General features: G+C 34.0%; 1 protein-coding gene across 7 annotated transcripts in view; it reads left to right on the top strand.

Annotated features, from left to right (window-relative positions):
• ATF7IP (activating transcription factor 7 interacting protein) overlaps positions 1–22,280 on the top strand; it is a 163,481-nt gene that overhangs the window by 90,922 nt on the left and 50,279 nt on the right. For 6 of the 7 annotated variants that reach the window (XM_053554455.1, XM_053554448.1, XM_053554452.1 and 3 more), the window contains exons 6-10: positions 264–329; positions 11,490–11,563; positions 12,420–12,508; positions 15,370–16,008; positions 22,184–22,248. In XM_053554455.1, coding sequence (XP_053410430.1) covers positions 264–329; positions 11,490–11,563; positions 12,420–12,508; positions 15,370–16,008; positions 22,184–22,248 — 933 coding nt within the window. The remainder of the gene's footprint in view (positions 1–263; positions 330–11,489; positions 11,564–12,419; positions 12,509–15,369; positions 16,009–22,183; positions 22,249–22,280) is intronic. The other variant, XM_053554453.1, reaches the window with a different exon arrangement.

Raw genomic sequence — 22,280 nt, 5'->3', positions numbered from 1 at the left:
TTTTGGTGAGAAAAATGCTAAAAAATAGCACAAAATGCATGCTCAGAAATGTACTGTTATCTGAATAAGACCCACAAGTTCTGGGAGGAAACACACTAATCTTCTATTTAAGAGTATTTATATCTGGGTATTAAGTTCAGGGGTCACTTCAGTTTTATAATCTATTTACTTACTTTATTTTCTTTACTCATTTCTTCTGATAAATATTCTGGGTTCTTTATTAACACTATAATGCCACTTGATTTCCATTTCCCTCCCCCCAGGCCAAGATTGCCAGGTTAACCAAACGGTTTGGAGCAGCCAAAGAAGATCTTAAGAAAAGACAAGAAGTAAGAATTTCTATTCTTGCATAACAAATACTTAGTTCTATGTGGTAATCTTAGGAAATGCTAGATTAGAAGGAAACTTTCTTTATTATAAGTCTTAAATTTGTTTTCATACTTGTGTGTACTCCTGTGTGTTATTTCTGGAGTTGCAGCTCTAGAACTAGTTAATGCTTTCCTAATCTTCACTTACTAGTCTCGTATAGTAACATTTATATAAATTATTTTAGGTTTTGGTATTCTTGCACCTGTATTTTCTATCCATCTTTAAAATTATGTTTTGGGGATTTGTCTTACCTTGTTTCTTTTTATATTTTGGCCAGTTTCCTGGTCTAGTCTCTTATTTTCCCCAAGGCAGTATTCTTGCTCTCACCCTCCTTTCTTCCTTGTATTGTCAGTCCTCTATTACGCTCCAATTGTAATATACAGAGAATAGATGAAGTCACTTTATTACCTTTGACACTGCAGATGTTTTTTAGTATAGAATCAAGCCAAACATTACAGCATAACTTGTCGTCTTTTAATAAATTGCTTTTGTTTTTTGTTATTTATTTATTATTCCTCTATTATTTCCTTTATTATTCATTCATATTTTAACATAGCACTTGTATACTGCATTATAGTTTTTAGTTGAATTTCTTTATTTTTCCTCTTGAATTTTTTTTTTTTTCATTTGGAGAAGTCACATTTCTTTGTCTTTTTTACCTCTATTGTCTGGCACATACTAATTGCCAATAATCATAATAATTTCAATAGTTATCATTATTCATAGAGATTTTTCTGTATTGATACATTTTCACATGTTCTTTACTTTTTAGAAGAAACTTTAAAGTATTCCCAGGGAGCAGCAACAGTACTACATAGACATAATCCTATGATTATGTAATAATAATCCTGTACCTAGCTTCTCTCAATGGTAAAATTGCTTATCAGAGTCACACAATGTCAAAACCAATAACTAGATACCAATTTATTATGTAGTTTATAAATCTTACTAGTTTTCACCAGTTTTTAAAATTAATTCATTGCATGTGTGTATGTAGTTCGGTGCAATCTGATCATGTGTATAGATTTATTTAGCACCTACCATAGTCTAGATATGCAGCTGTTTTGTTATGAATGCCGCCCCCCCATGTTATTCTTCTGTTATTCTTCCATGTTATTCTTCTTTTAGCTTTACTAATTAATCTGTTCTCTAGCTCTGTAATTTTTTAACTTAACCTTTTAAGCTTTGAATCTTTTCTTGAGCAAACTGGTTTTGTTTTTGTTCTGTAAGACTAATCTCATGAAACTTTTATTTGGTCAGATGCAAAGATTTTTTTATTATAGTCTTTAAGTGGTGTAATTAACTGTCTTATTTCTAAACTCCATTTTCTTAGTTTTAGTTTTCTTAGTTGCTTTGTTATAATGTAAAAGCTGAGTTGTTCTATTTTTTATATTAGAATATGGGTCTAAACCTTTTGTTTAAAAAATTTATTTTTGGGCTCGGCACCCATAACACAGTGCTTGTGGTGCCAGCCATGTACACTGAGGCTGGTGAGTTCGAGCCCAGCCGGGGCCAGCTAAACAACAATAACAACTGCAACAAGAAAATAGCTGGATGGTGGGTACCTGTAGTCCCAGTTACTTGGGAGGCTGAGGCAAGAGAATTGCTTAAGCCCGAGAGTTGGAGGGTGCTGTGAGCTGTGATAGCACTCTACCAAGGGCAACATAGTGAGTCTCTTGTCGTCACCCCCGCCCTCCCAAAAAAATTATTGTTGCTATATCTGAACTAAACATTTGTCTTTGAAATTTTTCCATTTATTTTATACAGTATGAATCTCTACTTACTTACTTCATTCCTGTGTCTGAACTAAGCAATATCCAGCCCATCATGTATTTTTGTATTCATCATGTATTTTATACAGTATGAATCTCTACTTACTTCATTCCTTTCATTCCTGTGTCTGAACTAAGCAATATCCAGCCCATCATGTATTTTTCAGTTTTATCACATGTCAGATTTGTTACAAAAACTACTTTCCAATTATTGTCTATTAGGCAGATAGTCTAAGGAATAAAGATGAAAGTATTACAGTCTCTGAAGAGTTATCATTTTGCAGAACTAGAAGTATTGAAACAAGGAAGAAATACTATAAATATAATTCATAAAGATTGGAAATGATTAATTTGATCAGTTAGGATGAGTGATGCTTGCAGAAAAATGCTAAAGTTGTCTTGACTCCTTCAAATTTTGTGCCTTTCTTTATTAGCTTGTGCTTAAGGCTTTTTATCCATTACTATTTTTCTCTTGTCCTGTCAGATTTTTTAGAAATACCAAGAATTTTGTTCTTTCATTTATTAATTCCTACCAAAGTAGGTGGAATGGAGTCCTGCTGATTGTTTTAAACCATACTTGATTATGTATAACCATTTTCTTGGTCAGTTGCCACACTGCCTTATGATTTCTTTTTTTCTTTCTTTCTCTTTCTTTTCTATTCTTTCCTTTCCTTTCCTTTCTTTTCCTTTCCTTTTTCCCTTCCTTTTTCCTTTCCTTTCCTTTCCTTTCCTTTTTCCTTTTTCCTTTCCTTTCCTTTTTCCTTTCCTTTTTCCTCTTTCCTTTCCTTTTTCCTTTCCTTGACAGAGTCTCACTGTGTGCCCTCAGTAGAGTACTGTGGCGTCATAACTCACAGCAACCTCAAACTCTTAGGCTTAAGCAATTCTCGTGCCTCAGTCTCCCAAGTCACAATGCCCGGCTATTGTTTTGTAGTTGTCGTTGTTTAGCAGGCCCAGGCCCGTTTCAAATCCTCTAGCCCTGATGTATGTGGCTGGCTCCCTAACCACTGAGCTATAGGCACCGAGCCCCTTATGATGATTTACTCTTAAATTTCTTTATTTTGTCTTTACCCTTTAATTCCAATGTCCACTATAATTTTACACTTGTTTCTTGCTAGGTTTTAAAAACGGGGGGATACAGAATGTTTAACAGTTTAGTATTCCCCCTTATCAAAATAACCAACCAACCAATACAGCTTTAAATGCTTTTCTTTTGTTTAGATTTGCTCCTTGGTCCTCTGTTAACCAGTTAAAACACACTCTGCCTTTCAGGTTTGTCTTAAAACATTTTGTTTTAATTTCTAAAAGAACAGAAAACCCTCACAGGCAGTTTGCTACTAAGACCACATTCATAATCTAATCTATTATACTGACTGATGACAGTTAATACTATTTTTCATCCTTTTTAGTTCCCTTTTGAAAAATAATAGTCAGGGCGGCGCCTGTGGCTCAGTGAGTAGTGGCGCATTCAAACCCAGCCCTGGCCAAACTGCAACAAAAAAATAGCCGGGTGCTGTGGCGGCCGCCTGTAGTCCCAGTTACTCAGGAAGCTAAAGCAAGAGAATCGCCTAAGGCCAGGAGGTTGGAGGTTGCTGTGAGCTGTGTGACACCACGGCACTCTACCCTGGGTGATAAAGTGAGACTCTGTCTCTACAAAAAATAAAAATAAAAAAATAGTCAATGTATTTCTTATACTTATCCTGTATCTGTGAAAATAAGTCACTAAATGGATGCCCAGTTAAATTTTGGATTAAATCTAAATTATAGATTTTTAATTGTGGTGAAAACACGTGACATTTGCCTTATTAAACATTTTTAAGTGTACAGTTAGTTAAGTAGCATTCAGTGTATTCACATTATGTGTAACAGTTAGTACAATTAACAGGTAACAGTTCTCTAGAACTTTTTATCTTTGATCTGTTAGCATACATTTGGGCTGCTATCCTTTTGGGGCTATTTTTAATAAAAATAGTAATGCTACCATGAATGTGGTTGTACAAATATTTCTTCAAAATCCTGTTTTCAATTACTTTGAATCTATACCCAGAAGAGGGATTATTGGGTTGTATGGTCATTCTGTTTTACCTTTAGATATTTGAGGAAGATCTTATATTGGTTTTTAGAGACCCTGCACAATTTTACTTCATACCAGCAGTGCTCATAGGTTCTAGTTTCTCTGTATCCTTGTCAACATGTATTTTCTATTCTTTTGATATTGACCATCCTAGTGGATATGAGGTGATACTTGTTTTGATTTACATTTGTCTAATGATTAGTTATGTTGAACATCTTTTCATATGCTTGTTGGCCATTTACTTGTCTCTGGAGAAATGTCTTTTCTGATTCTTTTACCATTTTTTAATCAGGGTACAAATTTTAATTATTCTTCACTGTATATAAAATTAACTCACTATATAATAAAATTATAATTATAAATTATAATTATATATAAAATTAACTTCACTATATATAAAATTAATTTTGTATTCTGGATATCAACCACTCATCCAGATATATGATTTGTAATTTTTTTTACATTTTGCAAGTTTCCTTTTCACTGAATTGATTTTTTTTTTTTTTTTTTTTTTGGTTGCAGTTTGGCCAGGGCCGGGTTCGAACCCGCCATCCTCCCGTGCCCTACTCACTGAGTCACAGGCCCCACCCTGATTGTTTTCTTTGATGTACAGACGTTAAATTTGATACAGTCTCATTTATCTATTTTTACTTTTGTTGCCTGTGTTGTTAATGTCATATACAGAAAGTTATTGCCAAATCTAATGTCAATAAGGCCTTTTCCCTATGTTTTCTACAGAATTTTATTTGTATGTTTTGTTTCTTATGCTTAGGTCTTTAATCATTTTTGAGTTAATTTTTATATAGTGAAGAATTTCATTCTTTTTCATGTATATGTACAATTTTCCTAATACTATTTATTAAAGAGGCTTCTCTTTTCCTTTTTTATAATTTTTTTTTTGGCTTGGCAATCTGGTTGAAGATCATTTGACCACATATGTGAGTTTATTTCTGGTTTCTCTGTTCTGTTCCATTGGTCTGTTAGTTTTGTGTTTATTCCAGCAACACATTCTTTTAATTTCTGTAGCTTTATGATCTGTTTCAAAAACAGGAAGTGTGAACCTCTAACTTTATACTTCTTTGTCAAGATTGATTTGGTAGTTCAGGACCTCTTAGAACTTTTTTTTCTGTTTCTGCCAAAAGAAAAATATGCCATTGGGATATTGTAGATTGTTTTGGGTAAGGTGGATATTTTAACAATATTGTCTTCTAGTCCATAACTATGGGATGTCTTTCCATTTATTTGTGTCCTTAATATTTTCCAGCAATATTTTGTAGTTTGCATAGTACAGTACTTTTTCCTCTTTGGTTAAGCTTATTCCTAAGTATTTTATATTCTTTTTGCTGATATGGTAAATTGAACTGTTTCCTTAATTTCTTTTTCAATATCGTTCACTGCTAGTGTGTAGAGAATGCAGCTGATTTTTGCAGGTTGATTTTGTAGCTCTGCTGAATTTGTTTATTAGTTTGAATGGAATTTTTTTTTGTGTGTGGAATCTTTAGGGTTTTCTCTATGTAAGATAATATCATCTGTGAACAAAGATAAATATACTTATTCATTTTTGATTTGGATGCCTTCCGGTACTATATTGAATAGAAGTGGCAAGATTGAGCATACTTGCTTTGTTCCTGATTTTAGAGAGAAGGCTTTCAGTTTTTCACTGTTGAATATGTTGTTAACTATGGATTTTTTCCCCATGTGGCTTTTATTAAATTGACTTAGTTTCCTTCCATTTCTGGTTTTTCTCATGGAGGGTTGTTGAATTTTGTCAAATGTTTTTCTACCTCAGTTGAGATGATCATATAGGTTTTGTCCTTTGTTCTATTAACATCATATTGTTACATTTTCATATGTCAGACCATCCTTTTATTCCATCAATAACCCACTTAATTTGGGGCTCTCACATGAAAGCTATAATCCAGTTACAACCTAACAATAGGGGGAAGTGGGAAAGGGGAGGGGGTTGGTGAGTAGAGGGAGGGGGATCGGTGGGATCACACCTGTGGTGCATCTTACAGGCGTATTTGCGAAACTTGCTAAATGTAGAATGTAAATGTTTTGGCACAGTAACTGAGATAACGCCGGAAAGGCTATGTTAACCATTGTGATAAAAATGTGTCAAATGGTCTATGAAGCGAGTGTATGATGCCCCATGATCATATCAATGTACACAGTTATGATTTAATAAAAAATAAATAAATAAATAAAAAATAACCCACTTAGCTGTGGTGTATAATCCTTTGAATTTGGCTTGCAAATATTTTCTTAGGATTTTTTACTTCAACACGCATCAGGGATATTGGTCTATAGTTTTTGTTTTTAGTGTCTTTGGCTTTGATTATAGTAATTATTGCCTAATAAAATGAATTTAGAAGTATTTATTTTTTCTTAGAAGAGTTTGTGGAGAATTTGTATTGAATTATCCCCAAGCTGCTGCACCTTGCTGTTTTTTCAGTATTTCTAAGTTACCCAATTTGTTGGTGTTCATTATAGTCTCATAAAATCCTTCCAACTTCTGTGGCATTATTTCTAATGTTTTCATTTCTTATTTTTATTATTTGAGTTGGTTCTCTTGCTTTGTTAGTCAAGCTCAAGGGTTTGTAAATTTTGTTGATCTTTTAAAGACCAATTTGTAGTTTTGTTGATTTTTTTTCCCCCCTAATTTTTGGTTGTCTATTTTGTTTATTTTTGCCCTAATCTTCATCATTTCTCCTCCTCCTAACTTTGGGTTTGTTTAGTTTCTTTTTCTTTTTTAGTTATTTGAGGCATAAAGTTAGTTATTGATTTGAAATCATTGTTTTTAAAAAGATACACTTCTTCTGACCACTTCCTTCATACCACTACTTTCGCTGCTTAAGTTTTGGTGTGTTGTATTTTCATTTTCATTTATCTCAAGGTATTTTGTAACTCCCTTTGTAGCTTCCTCTATAACCCATTGGTTTTTTTTTTTTTTTTTTGTAGAGACAGAGTCTTACTTTATGGCCCTCGGTAGAGTGCCGTGGCCTCACACAGCTCACAGCAACCTCCAACTCCTGGGCTTAAGCGATTCTCTTGCCTCAGCCTCCCGAGTAGCTGGGACTACAGGCGCCCGCCACAACGCCCGGCTATTTTTTGGTTGCAGTTTGGCCGGGGCCGGGTTTGAACCCGCCACCCTCGGTATATGGGGCCGGCGCCTTACCGACTGAGCCACAGGCGCTGCCCAACCCATTGGTTTTTTTAAAAGAATGTGTTCTTGAGCAGCACCCATAGGTCAGTGGGTAGGGCGCTGGCCACATACACCAAGGTTGGCAGGTTTGAATCCGGCCCGGACCAGATAAAACAACAATGTTAACTGCAACAACAAAAATAGCCGGGTGTTGTGGTGGGCACCTGTAGTCCCAGCTGTTTGGGAGGCTAAGGCAAGAGAATGGCTTGAGCCCAAGAGTTTGAGGTTGCTGTGAGATGTGACACTACAGTACTCTACCCAGGGTGACAGCTTGAGACTCTTATCTCAAAAAAAAAAAAAAAGAATGTGTTCTTTAATTTCCACATATTTGTGACTTTTCTTGTTTTCTTTTCCTTCTGCTGTTGATTTCAAGTTTCATTTCATTATGATCAGAAAAGATAATTGATAGGATTTCATTATTCCTAAATTTGTTGGGACATATGATCTATCCATTACAGTGTTGCATGTGTCACTTGAAAAGACTGTTTTCATTCTGCTGTGATAGAGTATTCTACGGGTCTGTTAGGTGCAGTTAGTCTATAATGTTGTTTATGTCTTCTCTTTCCTTATTGATCACTTGTGTGGTGGTCTATCTATTATTGGAGATGGAGTATTGAAGTTTCCAATTAATTGTGTTGCTGTCTATTTCTCCCTTGAATTCTTTCATTGCTTCACATTGAAGGCTCTGATGTTAGGTGTATATATATTTATAATTGTTACATCTAGTGAATTAACCTTTTTATTATTATAAAACATCCTTCACTGTCTCTTTAGACACAGAAATTTTTTAAAGTCTGTTTTGTCTTATGTAAATATGGCCACCCTTACTCTCTTCATTATAGCAGTTGCCTAAAATACCTTTTCCAGCCTTTCCTTTTCATTCTCTGTGTGTCTTTAAAGTGTCTAATAGACAGCATTTGGTTGTATCTTGTTTATTTATATATTAAACCAGTCATGTTTTGATTGGGTATTTTCTTCAATTTGCATTTAAAGTTGTTAGTGATTGGAAGGGACTTACTATTTTCATTTTTGTTTTTTCTCTGCAACTTGTAGTTAATATGTTCCTCTCTGAATGCTTTCTTTATGTTTCACTGATATTTTTTGATAGCAACATTCTTTGATTTCTTTTAAAAAATCCTTTTAAATATTTTTTGTACATATTTTTTCTGTGATTACCATGGGGATTACACAAAATATCTTGAAGTTATAACTTCAAGTTATAAAGTTATAAATAAAGTTATAAAATCTTAATCTATTAATAACTTTAATCAAATATAAGAGCTCTATTCCTTTACATGTCTCTTGCTGCAGCTTGATATTATTGATACCATGTATTACATCTTTTTATATTGTGTATCCATTAACATATTTTCAGTTAGTTTTAATGCTTTTGTCTTTTAAATTCTATACCAAAATTAAATGTAATTTATGTTCCAGTATAACAAGAATTTAAGACCCTGTATTTGTCTCTGTATTAACCTTTATTAAAGAAATTTATATATTTTTTACTTTCACATAATTGTGTGGTATGTTTTCATATCCAGTTGAATGACTTCCTTTATAGAACTGATCCAGTAGTGATGAACTCCTTCATCTTTTCTGTATCTGATAATGTCTTAATTTCACATTCATTTTTGAAGGATAATATTAATGGGTATAGTATTCTTGATTGGCAGTTATTTCACTGAGCGCTTTGAATATATCATCCACTCATTCAGGCCTGCAAAGTTTCTGCTGAAAAATCTGTTCGTAATCTTACGGCAACTCTACTGTATGTTATATATATCACCTTTCTCTTGCTGCTTTGAAGATATTTTAGCTGTAACTCTGACAGCTTGATTATAATGGATCTTAGTGTAGGTGTTTTGAGATTAATGATAGAGGTATTTGAGCTTCTTTATTTTTTTATTTCACTCTTCCAATTTACGAAGTTTTCAGTAATTATTTCTATAAATGGGCTCCTTGCCCCTTTCTCTCTCTTCCCTCATGCATATATATTGGTAGGCCTATTGGTGTCCATAAAGCCTTTAGGTTCTCTTTGCTTTTTAAAAATTTTTTTTTCTTTTTGCTTCTTTTGCCTGGTAATTTCAAGTGACCAATCTTCAGAATTGCTGACTCATTTTTCTGCTTGATTCAGTCCGCTTTTGATTTCCTAGACAGTTTTTCATTTCCATTGTATTCTTCACCTTCAGAATTTGTATTTAATTCCTTTTTATAATTTCTATTATCTTTTTGTAAATACTCTCATTTTGTTCATGCACCATTTTCCTGATTTCTGATTTCACGTCTCCTTCCTTCCTTCCGTCTGTCCATCCGTCTTTCTGTCCTTCCATCCTTTGTTGTTTCCTGGGTTAAAGTGCAGTGGTATCATCATAACTCACTCAACCTCATATTCCTGACTCAAGAAATCCTCCTGCCTCAGCCTCTCCAAGTACTATAATTGATTATAGGTGTGAATCACTGAACCTAGCCCTACCTAGTTTTCTATTTGTGTTCTCTTTTACTTCATTGATTACAATGACAGTTATTTTGAATTGTTTGGTGGATAATTCATAAACCTCTGTTTTCTTTGTGGTTGATTACTAGGGATTTATTTTTTCTGTAGTTGGGTCATATTTCCCTATTTGCATGCCTTGATTGTTATTTTTTGTTTAGATGTGACCATTTGAAAAAGCAGCCCCTTCTCCCAGTCTTTTTACACTTTGTATACAGGAAGGCCTTCACCAGTCAGCCTGGTTAGAGATTCTGTGGGTCTCTAAAACCTTATTTTGGAGGTGCGTCTTTGGACTTTTGCTCATATCTCGTTTTTGAAGCGGTTTGCCTGGTTCTACTCCGGAGCTCCTCTTGATGTCTGTCTTTGTTGCAACCTCTGATGCTTTAGCAAACTTTTATTGGTACTCTCCCTGCTGTCTTTCTGTATACCTGCAATTTCTGTGTTCCTGTAGCAAACTCAGGGTCTTGCATTTGTTCTCTGAGGCCTCCTAGGCATCCAAAGTTTAGGATCATCTGCTTGATGTAATTCTAAGTACTAGCCATCTTTGGTTTAATATGTGTCATTCTTAGGCTTGATTTAGTCTTAAGTAGAGTTATGTTACTTATTTATTCTTATTATTTTAAGTAATAAATGATGCAGGTATTATTAGTGATGAAGGCCTAAATAATGATAATTAGTATGTAGGTGTTAGAGTTCCATCTTTGTAATTTTTAGTTGGGGGGAGAGGGTGAAATAAGTTGTTACCAAAGCTTAGAATTTTTTTTTTTTTTTTTTTTTTTTTTGAGACAGAGTCTTGCTATGTGGTACAGTGCTGTGGAGTCCCAGCTCACGGCAACCTCAAACTCTTCAGCTTAAACGATTCTCTTGCCTCAGCCTCTCAAGTAGCTGGGACTACAGGTGCCTACCACAACACCTAGCTATTTTTCCATTGCAGTTGTCAACGGAGGGTTTGAATCCACCTGCCTTGGTGTATGTGGCTAACGCCCTAACCATTGAGCTATGGGCATTGAGCTATAGAAGCTTAGAATTTTGATGTCTTTTTTTGAAGTTATTTAAGCTACCTAGTGGCAGGTAGTATTTTTTCAAATAAAATCTTAAATTATCTTGATTGAGAATTTTGATTTGTGACCTTGGACACCATTTCCCTTATTTGTTAGATTTTTGGTATTAACATGATGCCTGTTACACTTGTTGTATAGTAGGCATTTGCTAGCTATTTATTGAATGATCAGTGAGTATAGTTATTCTCTAGATTTATATTGTTGATGTTTATTGAGCTCTTATAGCATGTTAGCCATTTTCACATTCTTACTTAATCTTCACAAGAACACTGAGATATGAGAATTTATTCAACTTTCAGACGATAAGCAGTTGCTTTCAACAAAGTTAATCATTTGCTTGAGATACAACTAACCAGATGCCAAGATTCAAATTGATGTCTCAACTAGTAATGTTTGCTACTATATTATAGAAGTAACAGATCATATATTGACAAAGCATTTAATGGTCTTATTTTTCTTTTTTAAAGATTCTTTGTATGTTCAGTTTTATTTTTATTTTGATACTTTTCCCTCCTAGAATGAACCAAATCCACCTCCATCACCAGGAAAGTCTGTAAATGATGTCAACAGCAATAATACTGTGCCCTATAGGTGAGAATTATGAATAGTCGATATGGTTTTTAACTAACAGAATGGGGTTCTGATTTTTTATTTATTTTATAGAAGAATCTTAGAATGTAATATGTATTTATGTAGAGATAATGTTTGATATACTTGATTAAGTGTATTTCCACATTCTGCTTTGTTATATTGTTCATCTGTGTATATTATTTTTGCTACTTTATTGTAAGGTTTTCTTTGGCCATTACATAGCTGTTTAACCATTGTCATAAATAGTATTCTCTCAACTAACTGAGAAATTTTTCTGTTATGGGTGAGAAAGACTAATATCTGTATCTATTAGGACCTGAGTTTGGTCTTCAAGAAAAGTATTAACATTAGAATACAAAAAGAAGGCTTTTCCTTAAAGCTGTAGGCTCCAGGATTAGAACTCTTTCTGAGGTGTGGCGCTCTTAGCACAGTGGTTATGGTGCCAGCCACATACACCGAAGCTGGCAGGTTCAAACATGGCTTGGGCCAGCTAAACAACAATGACAACTGCAACAACAACAACAAAAAAAATTGCTGGGCGTTGTGGCAGACACCTATAGTCCTAGCTACTTGGAAGGCTGAGGCAAGAGAATAGCTTAAGCCTAAGAGTTTGAGGTTGCTGTGAGCTGTGATGCCACGGCACTCTACCAAGGGTGACATAGTGAGACTGTCTCAAAGCAAAAAAAGAAATCTGTATGCCAACTATGCCTTAGTGAATTTGTTTGCAGTTTATGGCTGCAAAATCCAAGTCTAACCACCCCTATTTTCCTTTGTGCTACTGCTTTTTCTGTACATCAGTTAGCGTCCTCAAGGGAGGCGTATCCTTTGACTGTTTTTCTTTATGTATATTTTATAGAAATGTAACCACAGTAAGACAGATGCTGGAGTCCAAAAGAAATGTAAGTGAGAGTGCACCACCATCCTTTCAAACTCCTATGAATACAGGTAACTATTCTTTTTTTTTTAACACTAAAATACATTTTCTTAAAAATTGAAAGCTTTGGTTCTCTTTTCTTCAATTCTTTTGTGGTTAAAATGGATTGATTTAAAAATAGGGCATATTTGTCTAAGTACAAAATTGTATTAAAAATTGAGAATCAAGCCAGGCAGGGTGGCGCACGCTGCATCCCAGCTACTCAGGAGGCTGAGGTAGGAGGATTGCTTGAGCCTAGGAACTCGAATACAGCTTGAGCAACACAGTGAGACTCTTGTCTCTTAAAAAAATTCAGGGTCACAGATAAGTTTGCATGAAAATGTAGCATAGATACTTAAATCTCTATCATAGTAGTTGTCAAACTTCTCTCTATATTCCTTTACAATCTTAAACATTATTAGGAACCCCACAGACCTTTTTTTAAAATGTGGATTACATATTAATTGATATTTACTATGAGTGAAATGAAATAGAAATTAAATAGAAGGTGAAATGAATTTTTAAAATGTTTATTATTTGAGTGTGGCGCCTGTGGCTCCAAGGAGTAGGGCCCTGGCCCCATATGCCAGAGGTGGCAGGTTCAAGCCCAGCCCCGACCAAAAACTGCAAAAAAAAAAAAAAAAAAAAAAAGTTTATTATTTGAAAATAATAATAAACCCTAATATCTAACCAAAAATAGATTTTTTTTTTTTTGAGACAGAGTTTCACTTTGTCACCCTCAGTAGAGTGTCAAGTCATCATAACTCACAGCAGCCTCAAACCCTTGGGCTCAATCGATTCTTTTGCCTCAGCCTCCCAAGTAGGTAGGACTATAGGCTCCCGCCACAGTGCCCACCTATTTTTAGAGGCGGGCGTCTCACTTTTGCTGAGGCTGGTCCCAAACTTGTAAGTTCAGGCAATCCACCCACCTCAGCCTCCCAGAGTGCCAGGATTATAGGTGTGAGCCACCTCACCCAGCCCCCAAATAGATATTTTTTAATGAAAAATAACTTTATTTTCCAAGCTTAAAAATATCAGTGGAAAGACTGTTTATATTTTCATAAACACTTAAATTTTCATAAATCTCTTTAATATTTTGCTTAAGACATTAAAATGCTAAGATAGCTGGATTCTCACCTACATCTGCTTTTAGTCTCTTTTAATATGTTGATTTGACTGAAGTATATGAAAGAAATCCAGCCTCATACAAATACATAGATGAAAAGCACTAGCCCTTACAGGTGTTTATAGATATTCTTCTTTGACACCATTAATTAGAAATTTCTTTAAAGCTAGTTGCAAAGTAGAATCTGAAACCATACCAGTAGGCCTTTCTAACTCGTCCATTAAAATCCACTTATCTACTTTGCACTTGGATGGATTTTTCACTAATATCATTCATTGATAAGTTGAAAAGTAGTCACTAAGTTATGCAAATCTTTCAATAACATTAATTGTGCTATCAATTCTTCTCAGAAAACTCTTCAGAGATTTAGGAAGCTCTTATGCTTCCAGTGACAGATATAAGTTTTTTCTACAGTTCTAAATTTTGTTTGTAAAGCTTGAATTTTATTACTGCCAATGAATACCGGTGGGTTCTTTTCTTTGAAGTTGACTCCTTTACTTGATTTATTTTTAAGAAAAGATCTGTAAAATACCTAATGGGAATAATTAATGTGCCTGTAAGTCATTCTTTCAAGTAAAAGGCTGCCAGTTTAGCTTATAGCTCAATTGCACAAGCACATTTCCTTAAGTCAACCAAGGAAAAGCAGGGGTATATTACTGCTTTAGCATGTAGCAGTAGTAGTTTACAAGTGCTCCCTATTTCTTTACATGGAGTGTTAACTCTTGCTCAAGGTTTGAGATTCAATAAAATAGTTTTTAATAAAATGGTTTTTTACTGCATTGTCATGGGTATTCTTAAGTGAAACTGTCTTTTACTATAAGCATGAAGAATACAGTGACAGTTTGATACTACTACACTACCTTTATTTTTGTAGTAGACAACAGAAGTTTTGTGCATCAGTGCTTTTGCTCCATCAATGCAAATGTTTACTTGTTGAAAAAGTAAAATAACAATGTTATTATTGTTATGAAAATAAGTGTTGACATTTGCAAATTCCCTGAAAACCCTAGTCATCCTCATGGGACCATACTTTGAGAATTGTTACTCTTCCAGTGTGCCTGTGATTTTGGAAAGACTATAAATCAATGAGAAACATTTTTGCATTGTATTTTTAAAACTTTTCCAATAAGAATAAACACAAGTAGTTAAATCAAAATTCTATAACACTCCAGTGACGAGCATTTTTATTTTCTCTGCTCTTTGGGATATGTTCCCACATTTCTCAATTCATCTCCCATCTTCACTCACTGCTATCTTCCGTATCAGACAGTGTCACTAGAGAAAACCTCCCCTTAAAAGTTCCTTTCTTAGGGAATTAAGTAAAACTTGACCCACAGATACAGGTTTCACAGAGTGTCTGATAAAATGAGGTAACTGTGTTTATTATTCATTAATGAGTAATGAGTCTCTCCAGATTTACTATTTGAGTTTGTATGTTGCTGGTGTTGTAAGACATTTATAATGTTTTTAGTGAAGTTCAAAAATATCTATACATTTTTACTTAATTAGTAAATTAAGAGATTATAATAATTTTTAGAGACTGATTCCTAGAGAGTTCCTCCATATTAATCATGAATCGTGTGGTTTTCATGATATACTAAATACAGCAAAGAAAAATACTTCTAAAAATTTAATTCTAAGAATTTCCAGAATTTAAATCTAGAAAACATTTCATTATAAAAGACTTCTTTACTTAATACAATGTATTATCTTAGCTATTAAATTGAGATAGCCATTTAAATGGAAACTTCTATTTTCTTTCTGTAGCATCTTCAACCAATCTTGTCACTCCTCCAGCAGTTGTTAGTAGTCAGCCTAAATTGCAGACTCCAGTGACTTCAGGTCCTCTGACAACGACAGCAGTTCTTCCTGCACCCAACACAGCTACAGTAGTTGCTACTACTCAGGTGCCTAGTGGAAATCCCCAGCCTACCATCTCTTTACAACCTTTGCCAGTGATTTTGCATGTACCTGTTGCGGTATCTTCCCAGCCACAACTACTACAGAGCCATCCAGGGACTTTGGTGACGAATCAACCATCTGGCAACGTTGAATTCATTTCTGTGCAAAGCCCACCTGCAGTGAGTGGTCTTACCAAAAATCCAGTGTCTTTGCCATCCTTGCCAAATCCCACTAAACCAAACAACGTTCCTTCTGTGCCCAGTCCTAGTATTCAGAGGAACCCTCCTGCTAGTGCTGCACCATTGGGAACAACACTTGCTGTACAGGCTGTTCCCACAGCACACTCTATTGTACAAGCCACAAGGACTTCTTTACCTACAGTAGGCCCATCAGGACTCTATAGTCCACCAAATAATCGAGGCCCTATACAGATGAAAATACCGATTTCTGCATTTAGTACTTCGTCTCCTGCAGAACAGAACAATACTGCCACCCCAAGAATTGGTAAGTCACTGTATAGGTTTAATAATGGAAATGTAAGCATGTTAATGGCCTTTGGATGATTGAATTCTTTTTGGTTTAAGTGACTAGCATTATTTGAAGAACAGGATAGATAGAATTTCCTAGAGATTATTTTTAGTAATTTTTTAATTTTTTTTTTTTTTTGAGATGGAGTCTTGCTGTGTCACCCTTGGTAGAGTGCTGTGGCGTCATATCTCGCAGCAACCTCCAACTCTCTTGGGCTTAAGTGATTCTCTTGCCACAGCCTGCCAAATAGCTGGGACTGTAGGCATCTGTTACAATGCGTTATTTTATTTATTTATTTATTTTGATTGTAGTTGTCAGTGTTTGGCAGGCCGCCAGCTGGATTCAAACCCGCTGGCTCCGGGGTGTGTGGCTGGCACCTTAGCCTCTGAGCTACAGGTACAGAGCCTATTTTTAGTAATTTTTTTTTTTTTTTTTTTGAGACAGAGCCTCAAGCTGTCACCCTGGGTAGAGTGCTATGGCATCACAGCTCACAGCAACCTCCAACTCCTAGGGTCAAGCGATTCTCCTGCCTCTGCCTCCCAAGTAGCTGGGACTACAAGTGCCTGCCACAATGCTTGGCTATTTTTTGGTGGTTGCAGCCATCATTGTTGTTTGGCGGGCCAGGGCTGGACTCGAACATGCCAGCTCAGGTGTATGTGGCTGGCGCCTTAGCCGCTTGAGCCACAGGTGCCGAGCCTGTTTTATGTAGTAATTTTTTAAGATACCTAAGAGAAATAATGTTAAAATGAGGTTTGAGAAGGGGTTTGAGTGAGAAGTTAGTATTTGCACTTTATCTTTTAGGAATTTTCCTGATTTGGGGGAGTTTTTAATTTTGGATTTGTCCAAGAAATGTGAATTAATTTTATGATACATCTGCCAGGAGTAGCTGAATAAGACTTTTTTTTTTTTTTTTTTTTTTGTGCTGATACAGTAGCTTTTTAATTAAAAATGAGACAATCCTTTGTACCTTTGGAGATTTCCTTTTAAGCTGCATGCTTATATTACCTATTTAAATAATAATTTTAAAAAGTATACACAGGGACAAGCTATAAAACTACACCAACTGGATCGTAGATCCTCTTTCCCCAAGGGCAGCCCGTTCTTGGTTCTTCGAATAAGACATATTTTAAAGTGTCTAATTTACATAATATATGTTTATAAGAGGGAAAAATATAAACATGTCTTCCCTACCTATTTGGGAAAATCCTTTGTGCATTCATACTCACATCTTACAAATTTGAACAATGTTAAAGTAGGTTCTTCCCTCTCTTTACTACACAGTGTTCAATTCCTTCTTGTTTTCTCTTTTCTGTGTTTTCTCATATGATATATTATTTGATGCTATTTATATTTTTCTTCGAAATATTGAAAAAATGAGAAACTGAATTGTACATATGTTTAAAATCTCCCAATCTGTGTCTTCCTTGTTCCTAGAAGGCATATAGTTTTTGTGCATTCTTGATTATTTCAGTTCACATTTATCCCCACTACTTTTGGAAAGATAGGCAAGGGTAGACAGCATGTGTATGTAAAATTGCCACAGGAGATTTTTATTCACGTAGTAAATGGCCAGGAAATATATGAAGCAGATTTTTATGAGTGAGATACTCAAGCCTTGCTTTTTATTTGTTAAGTAGCCATTAGAAACGTGCTAACTCCCTAAATGTGTTTTCTCATATAAAATAGTGAACTAATATTTTATATGAAAATTCAGTTATTAATAATATTTAAATGTTTATATGGTACAAGGACAATGTTTCTTAGTATAATCTGCTACTACATTTTTTTTGGATGCTCTTTCATGTTGCAACACTAATAAATGCTTACTTTTATCTGAGGTCAGTGGACAAGCAAGATTTTGGGGTGATACTTCATTTTTTCTTTTAATTCTTAGTATTTTTAATGTTAGATGATTTATTGATAGACATTGTTTTAAGTAGCTTTTGAAGTTTTTCCTCTTTGTGAAGATTTGAAGCAAAGTTGACATTGTTTTTCATTCATGGTCGCAAGACAAGTTACATTTCTAAATAAAGAACTTTTCTTAGAAAACATGGCCTCAAAGAAATAAATAAGTTGAAAGAGTGTTTTGTTTAATGTTATGAATGCTCATACTATGAATACAAATATTAGAATCATAATTCTATTATTCTATTTTCTTAAACTTTTATGAGCATTTGATAGAATAAAAAGGATATATTCCCAAAGTTATATATAGTTGATATAGTCTATTATTAAATATTAGTCTATTTCATTTGACTGTTCTTGAGGTTTTTGTCTATAAAATTAATAGTTTTCACAATCATTAATTAGTACAGCATTCTACTTCTGTGGTAATATTAATTGATGCTCAAACATGAAATTTAACATGAATATTTAATATATTTACATTTTAATTTATAAATTATATTAAGGAGATGATTTCAAGTTCCATTTAGGATGCTTTCCTACATTTGAAAATGATTAATGTGAAAGATAATCTTTGCATGTTGTTTTTTCATGTTAATTAAAATGAGAGTTTGTAAAAACATATGTTTTTTTGATCACGTGTAATTTCAAGGGTGCCATGAAGTAAACATTTGACTGTTTAGCCTCCCAAAACCTAGCTGAAGAAGTTAAGTAACAAATTTTGGGTGAATATGAAAGTTGAAGCCAAACTTTAATACATCCCTAATGTGATAAGGTAATTAGATTATATAATTAAAACTTGCTAAGTGCTACACTTAGGCAAATATTAATTTACTTTTTAATAAGAACATATGCTGTTTAACTAGACTTTATTCATTTATATGTATTTTATTATATTTTAGTATATATCCTTATGGATTTTAAGTGAATATTTTCTTTTTGTAGTAAAGCAAATGTATTCCTAGGGGCTGCTTAGAATTTTAGGGCTTAGATTGTAGCTAATTTAATTCATTCATGAAGTAGTAAATGCCTGTATTGTTCTAGGATTCTATAGATACACAGAAATGTACAAAATAGACTCTCTTCTCACTAAGCTTACAATCATATAGGGAATGTTGCTATTCAAGAAGTAATTAATTCCGAATGTGATGAGTGTAAAGATAGGACATGGAAGATCCGGAAAGGTATAAGATAATTAGGGGAGGGAGAGATTAAAGGATTTTTGCAGGGATTGGAGGGGGGAGAGTGGGTGATACCCAGTGTTGGAGAATGGTTTGTAAAGGTTAAGAATGGTGTCAGCACCATTAGGAAGTTAGAAGCTCTTGTAGTGAACTAGATGCAAAATAGTAATATGTAAAAGTTATTTAGGAGGTGGAATTGGCAGTACTTGGTTAATTTACTGATTAAAGTTTAGATGGGTAAGAGAAATGGAGAACTCAAAGATGATTTAAATTTCTAAGATGTTGTTGAATGCTAGTGCCATTTACGAGGCTAGACATTAAAGGAAGAACGGATTTGTGGAAGAGTTATATATAATTCATATATAAAGTATGTGCTCAGATTTCACTAAATATCTCTTATTCTAAGAACATAAGAAAACTAGAGTTTAAACAAACGGGTACTCCTTCAACCCTAATTTCCTTTGAGTTTAAGGACAGTTTTAAATGAACAGTTTACCTTCTGCTTATGTTTCTGTAACAATTATTCAGACCTACTTAGAGATACTACTAGTTTAATTCATATAAAATATGTCTATGATAGTAATAAAAATATGGTGTTAGTTAAAAGTGACAGTAATTCTTTAAGGATAACAAGATAGAGATATGGTCCATATGATATTAATGTAAGGATTTTAAAATACAGTTTCTGATTATGCATCCTGACCAATGTTGTTGAATGATAGATTGACTTACAACTTTTTACCTTCAGAAGTCATCTAAGGTAGATATTATAGTGGAAGGAAACAAAACAAAAAAAGGCAGTAAAACTGTAAAATGTTGCATTAAGAATCAAGAGGCTTGAGATCATAGCTCATGCCTATAATCCTAGCACTTTGGGAAGCAAAGGCAGGAGGATTGCTTGAGGTCAGGAGTTCAAGGTTGTACTGAGCCATGATGTTGCCACTACACTATAGCAGTGGTGACAGAGTGAGACCCTGTCTTTAAAAAAAAAATAAGGGTGCTGCTCGGGAGGCTGAGGCAAGAGAATCGCTTAAGCCTAAGAGTTGGAGGTTGCTGTGAGCCGTGTGACGCCACAGCACTCTACCGAGCGTGATAAAGTGAAACTCTGTCTCTACAAAAAAAAAAAAAATAAAATAAGGGAAAAAGTCTATAATAAAGGGGTGGGAAGTATTAATTAAAAATCTAGAATAAGGGGGCGGCGCCTGTGGCTCAGTCGGTAAGGCGCCCGCCCCATATACCGAGGCTGGCAGGTTCAAATCCGGCCCGGCTGAACTGCAACCAAAAAAAAATAAATAAATAGCTGGGCGTTGTGGCGGGCACCTGTAGTCCCAGCTACTCGGGAGGCTGAGGCAAGAGAATTGCTTAAGCCCAGGAGTTGGAGGTTGCTGTGAGCTGTGTGAGGCCACGGCACTCTACCGAGGGCCATAAAGTGAGACTCTGTCTCTACAAAAAAAAAAAAAAAATCTAGAATAAGGAATATTACAACAGATCTGTGAGTAACTCATAGCTGTGAAACAGTTGAGTCCAAGAATCATGCTAGGTAACAGATCCAGACAATAAATACTTTTTTTTACTTTATAATTTTTACAAAAGTATAAAAATATATTTTATTTTATAGTTTTAAGAAAATTACAAAAATATTTTTAAATATAATTTTTTAAAAAATACGTGAGCAGCACATTTTTAAAAGCAGTGTATAAATCTTTCATGAATCTTTAGGAATTTTTTGTATGAGGATATTACAACAGAAAATACAAATGAAACTCCCTCATACACTTTTTATGAAAAGTTACCTTTTATTTTGATTTGAAAATGAGTAAGTTTCAAATTCAAATGTATGTGTTTTAACATTGTATATAAAAATGTTTGGTAGTAAATAACTAATGTTTTGGTAATGTCACCAGTATATGCTAGTATTTCCTGTGTAGGATTGATCACCTGGAATTAGTTTTATGTTAGTCTTTCAGGAACTTCATGGTTCAAACACATGCTCATTTGTAATAATTGAAGTAATGTAAACATTTTTTAAAAAGTAAATAACATATTAATTAATTTTTCCTATAAAAAATAATTAAAATAATTCAGATAAAACAGTAGGGAGAAATTGGAAAACCTTCCTTTTTACTTCCTGCAGGAATAACTTCCTGCCATGGAATATTTATTCTATGTGCTTTATTAGATGTTTGGATTTATTTATTTTCTTCTTTCTTTTTTTTCTCAGAATTAAAAATTTCTAACCTTTGAGGATTTTCAGATTTATATATGTACACATGGAAATGCATAGTTTTGTCTCCTATTTTTTTTTTTTAAGAACTGGTTTACTCTGTATGTGTTCTGATGATACATAAATGAAAGAATGCCATCTTTTGACCAAGGTTTTTATCTCCAGAAAAGAGCAGATGTGTCTACATTAGAGAACTCCAAATAATAAGCAATATTACCAAAGAGGAAAAGCTGAACAATCCCAACAGATGCAAAAGACATTTGCTGAAATTTAATATGTTTTCTCTCCTCCTCCCTTCAGAAATTAGGGCAAAACGTACTTTATTTTCTGTGATGTATTGGGAGTAACTTTATTTTTTTTAACCACAAACTCAGTACAAATTAATTGAAAAATGAACAAAGAAAAATCGTGTGATTGAACTACTAAGAAATAATGCGTATATGTTTTCTCAGAATCATTGCAACTGTTTCTACTGAATTTATTACAAACAATTTTGACATATTCCGTTTTTTTCTTCAAAGGGACATTGTATAGAAGAATTATATTTTGTTTAACTATTTCTGCATGTTAGAATATTTAAGTTATATATATCTTGAATTATTTTCCCAAGGTATTCCTTAGTGTAGAGTCTAAATTGCTAGGTCAATGTGACGTTTTTGATCTATATTGTGAATTTGCTTTTCTGAAAGATAACCATAGCAGTGATCCATGAAAGAGTTAATTTACATATATGACATGTTGACAGAAAAATACTTGGGGAAAATTAACTATGTAAAGCAGCCTAACCTCTTATATTTTATACATTTTAAAAAATGGGTCTTTTTTTTTTTTTTTTACTTAGAAAACCAGATAAACAAAACAATAGATGCTTCCATTAATAAGAAAGCAGCTGATAGCACATCACAGGTAAGATTTTTCCTTCTGCTTCAAAGTAAAAT

The sequence above is a fragment of the Nycticebus coucang genome, chromosome 12, assembly GCF_027406575.1.
Source record: "Nycticebus coucang isolate mNycCou1 chromosome 12, mNycCou1.pri, whole genome shotgun sequence".
NCBI lineage: Eukaryota > Metazoa > Chordata > Mammalia > Primates > Lorisidae > Nycticebus > Nycticebus coucang.
Note: the sequence above shows the minus strand (reverse complement) of the source record. Positions and strands in the feature narration are given on the sequence as shown.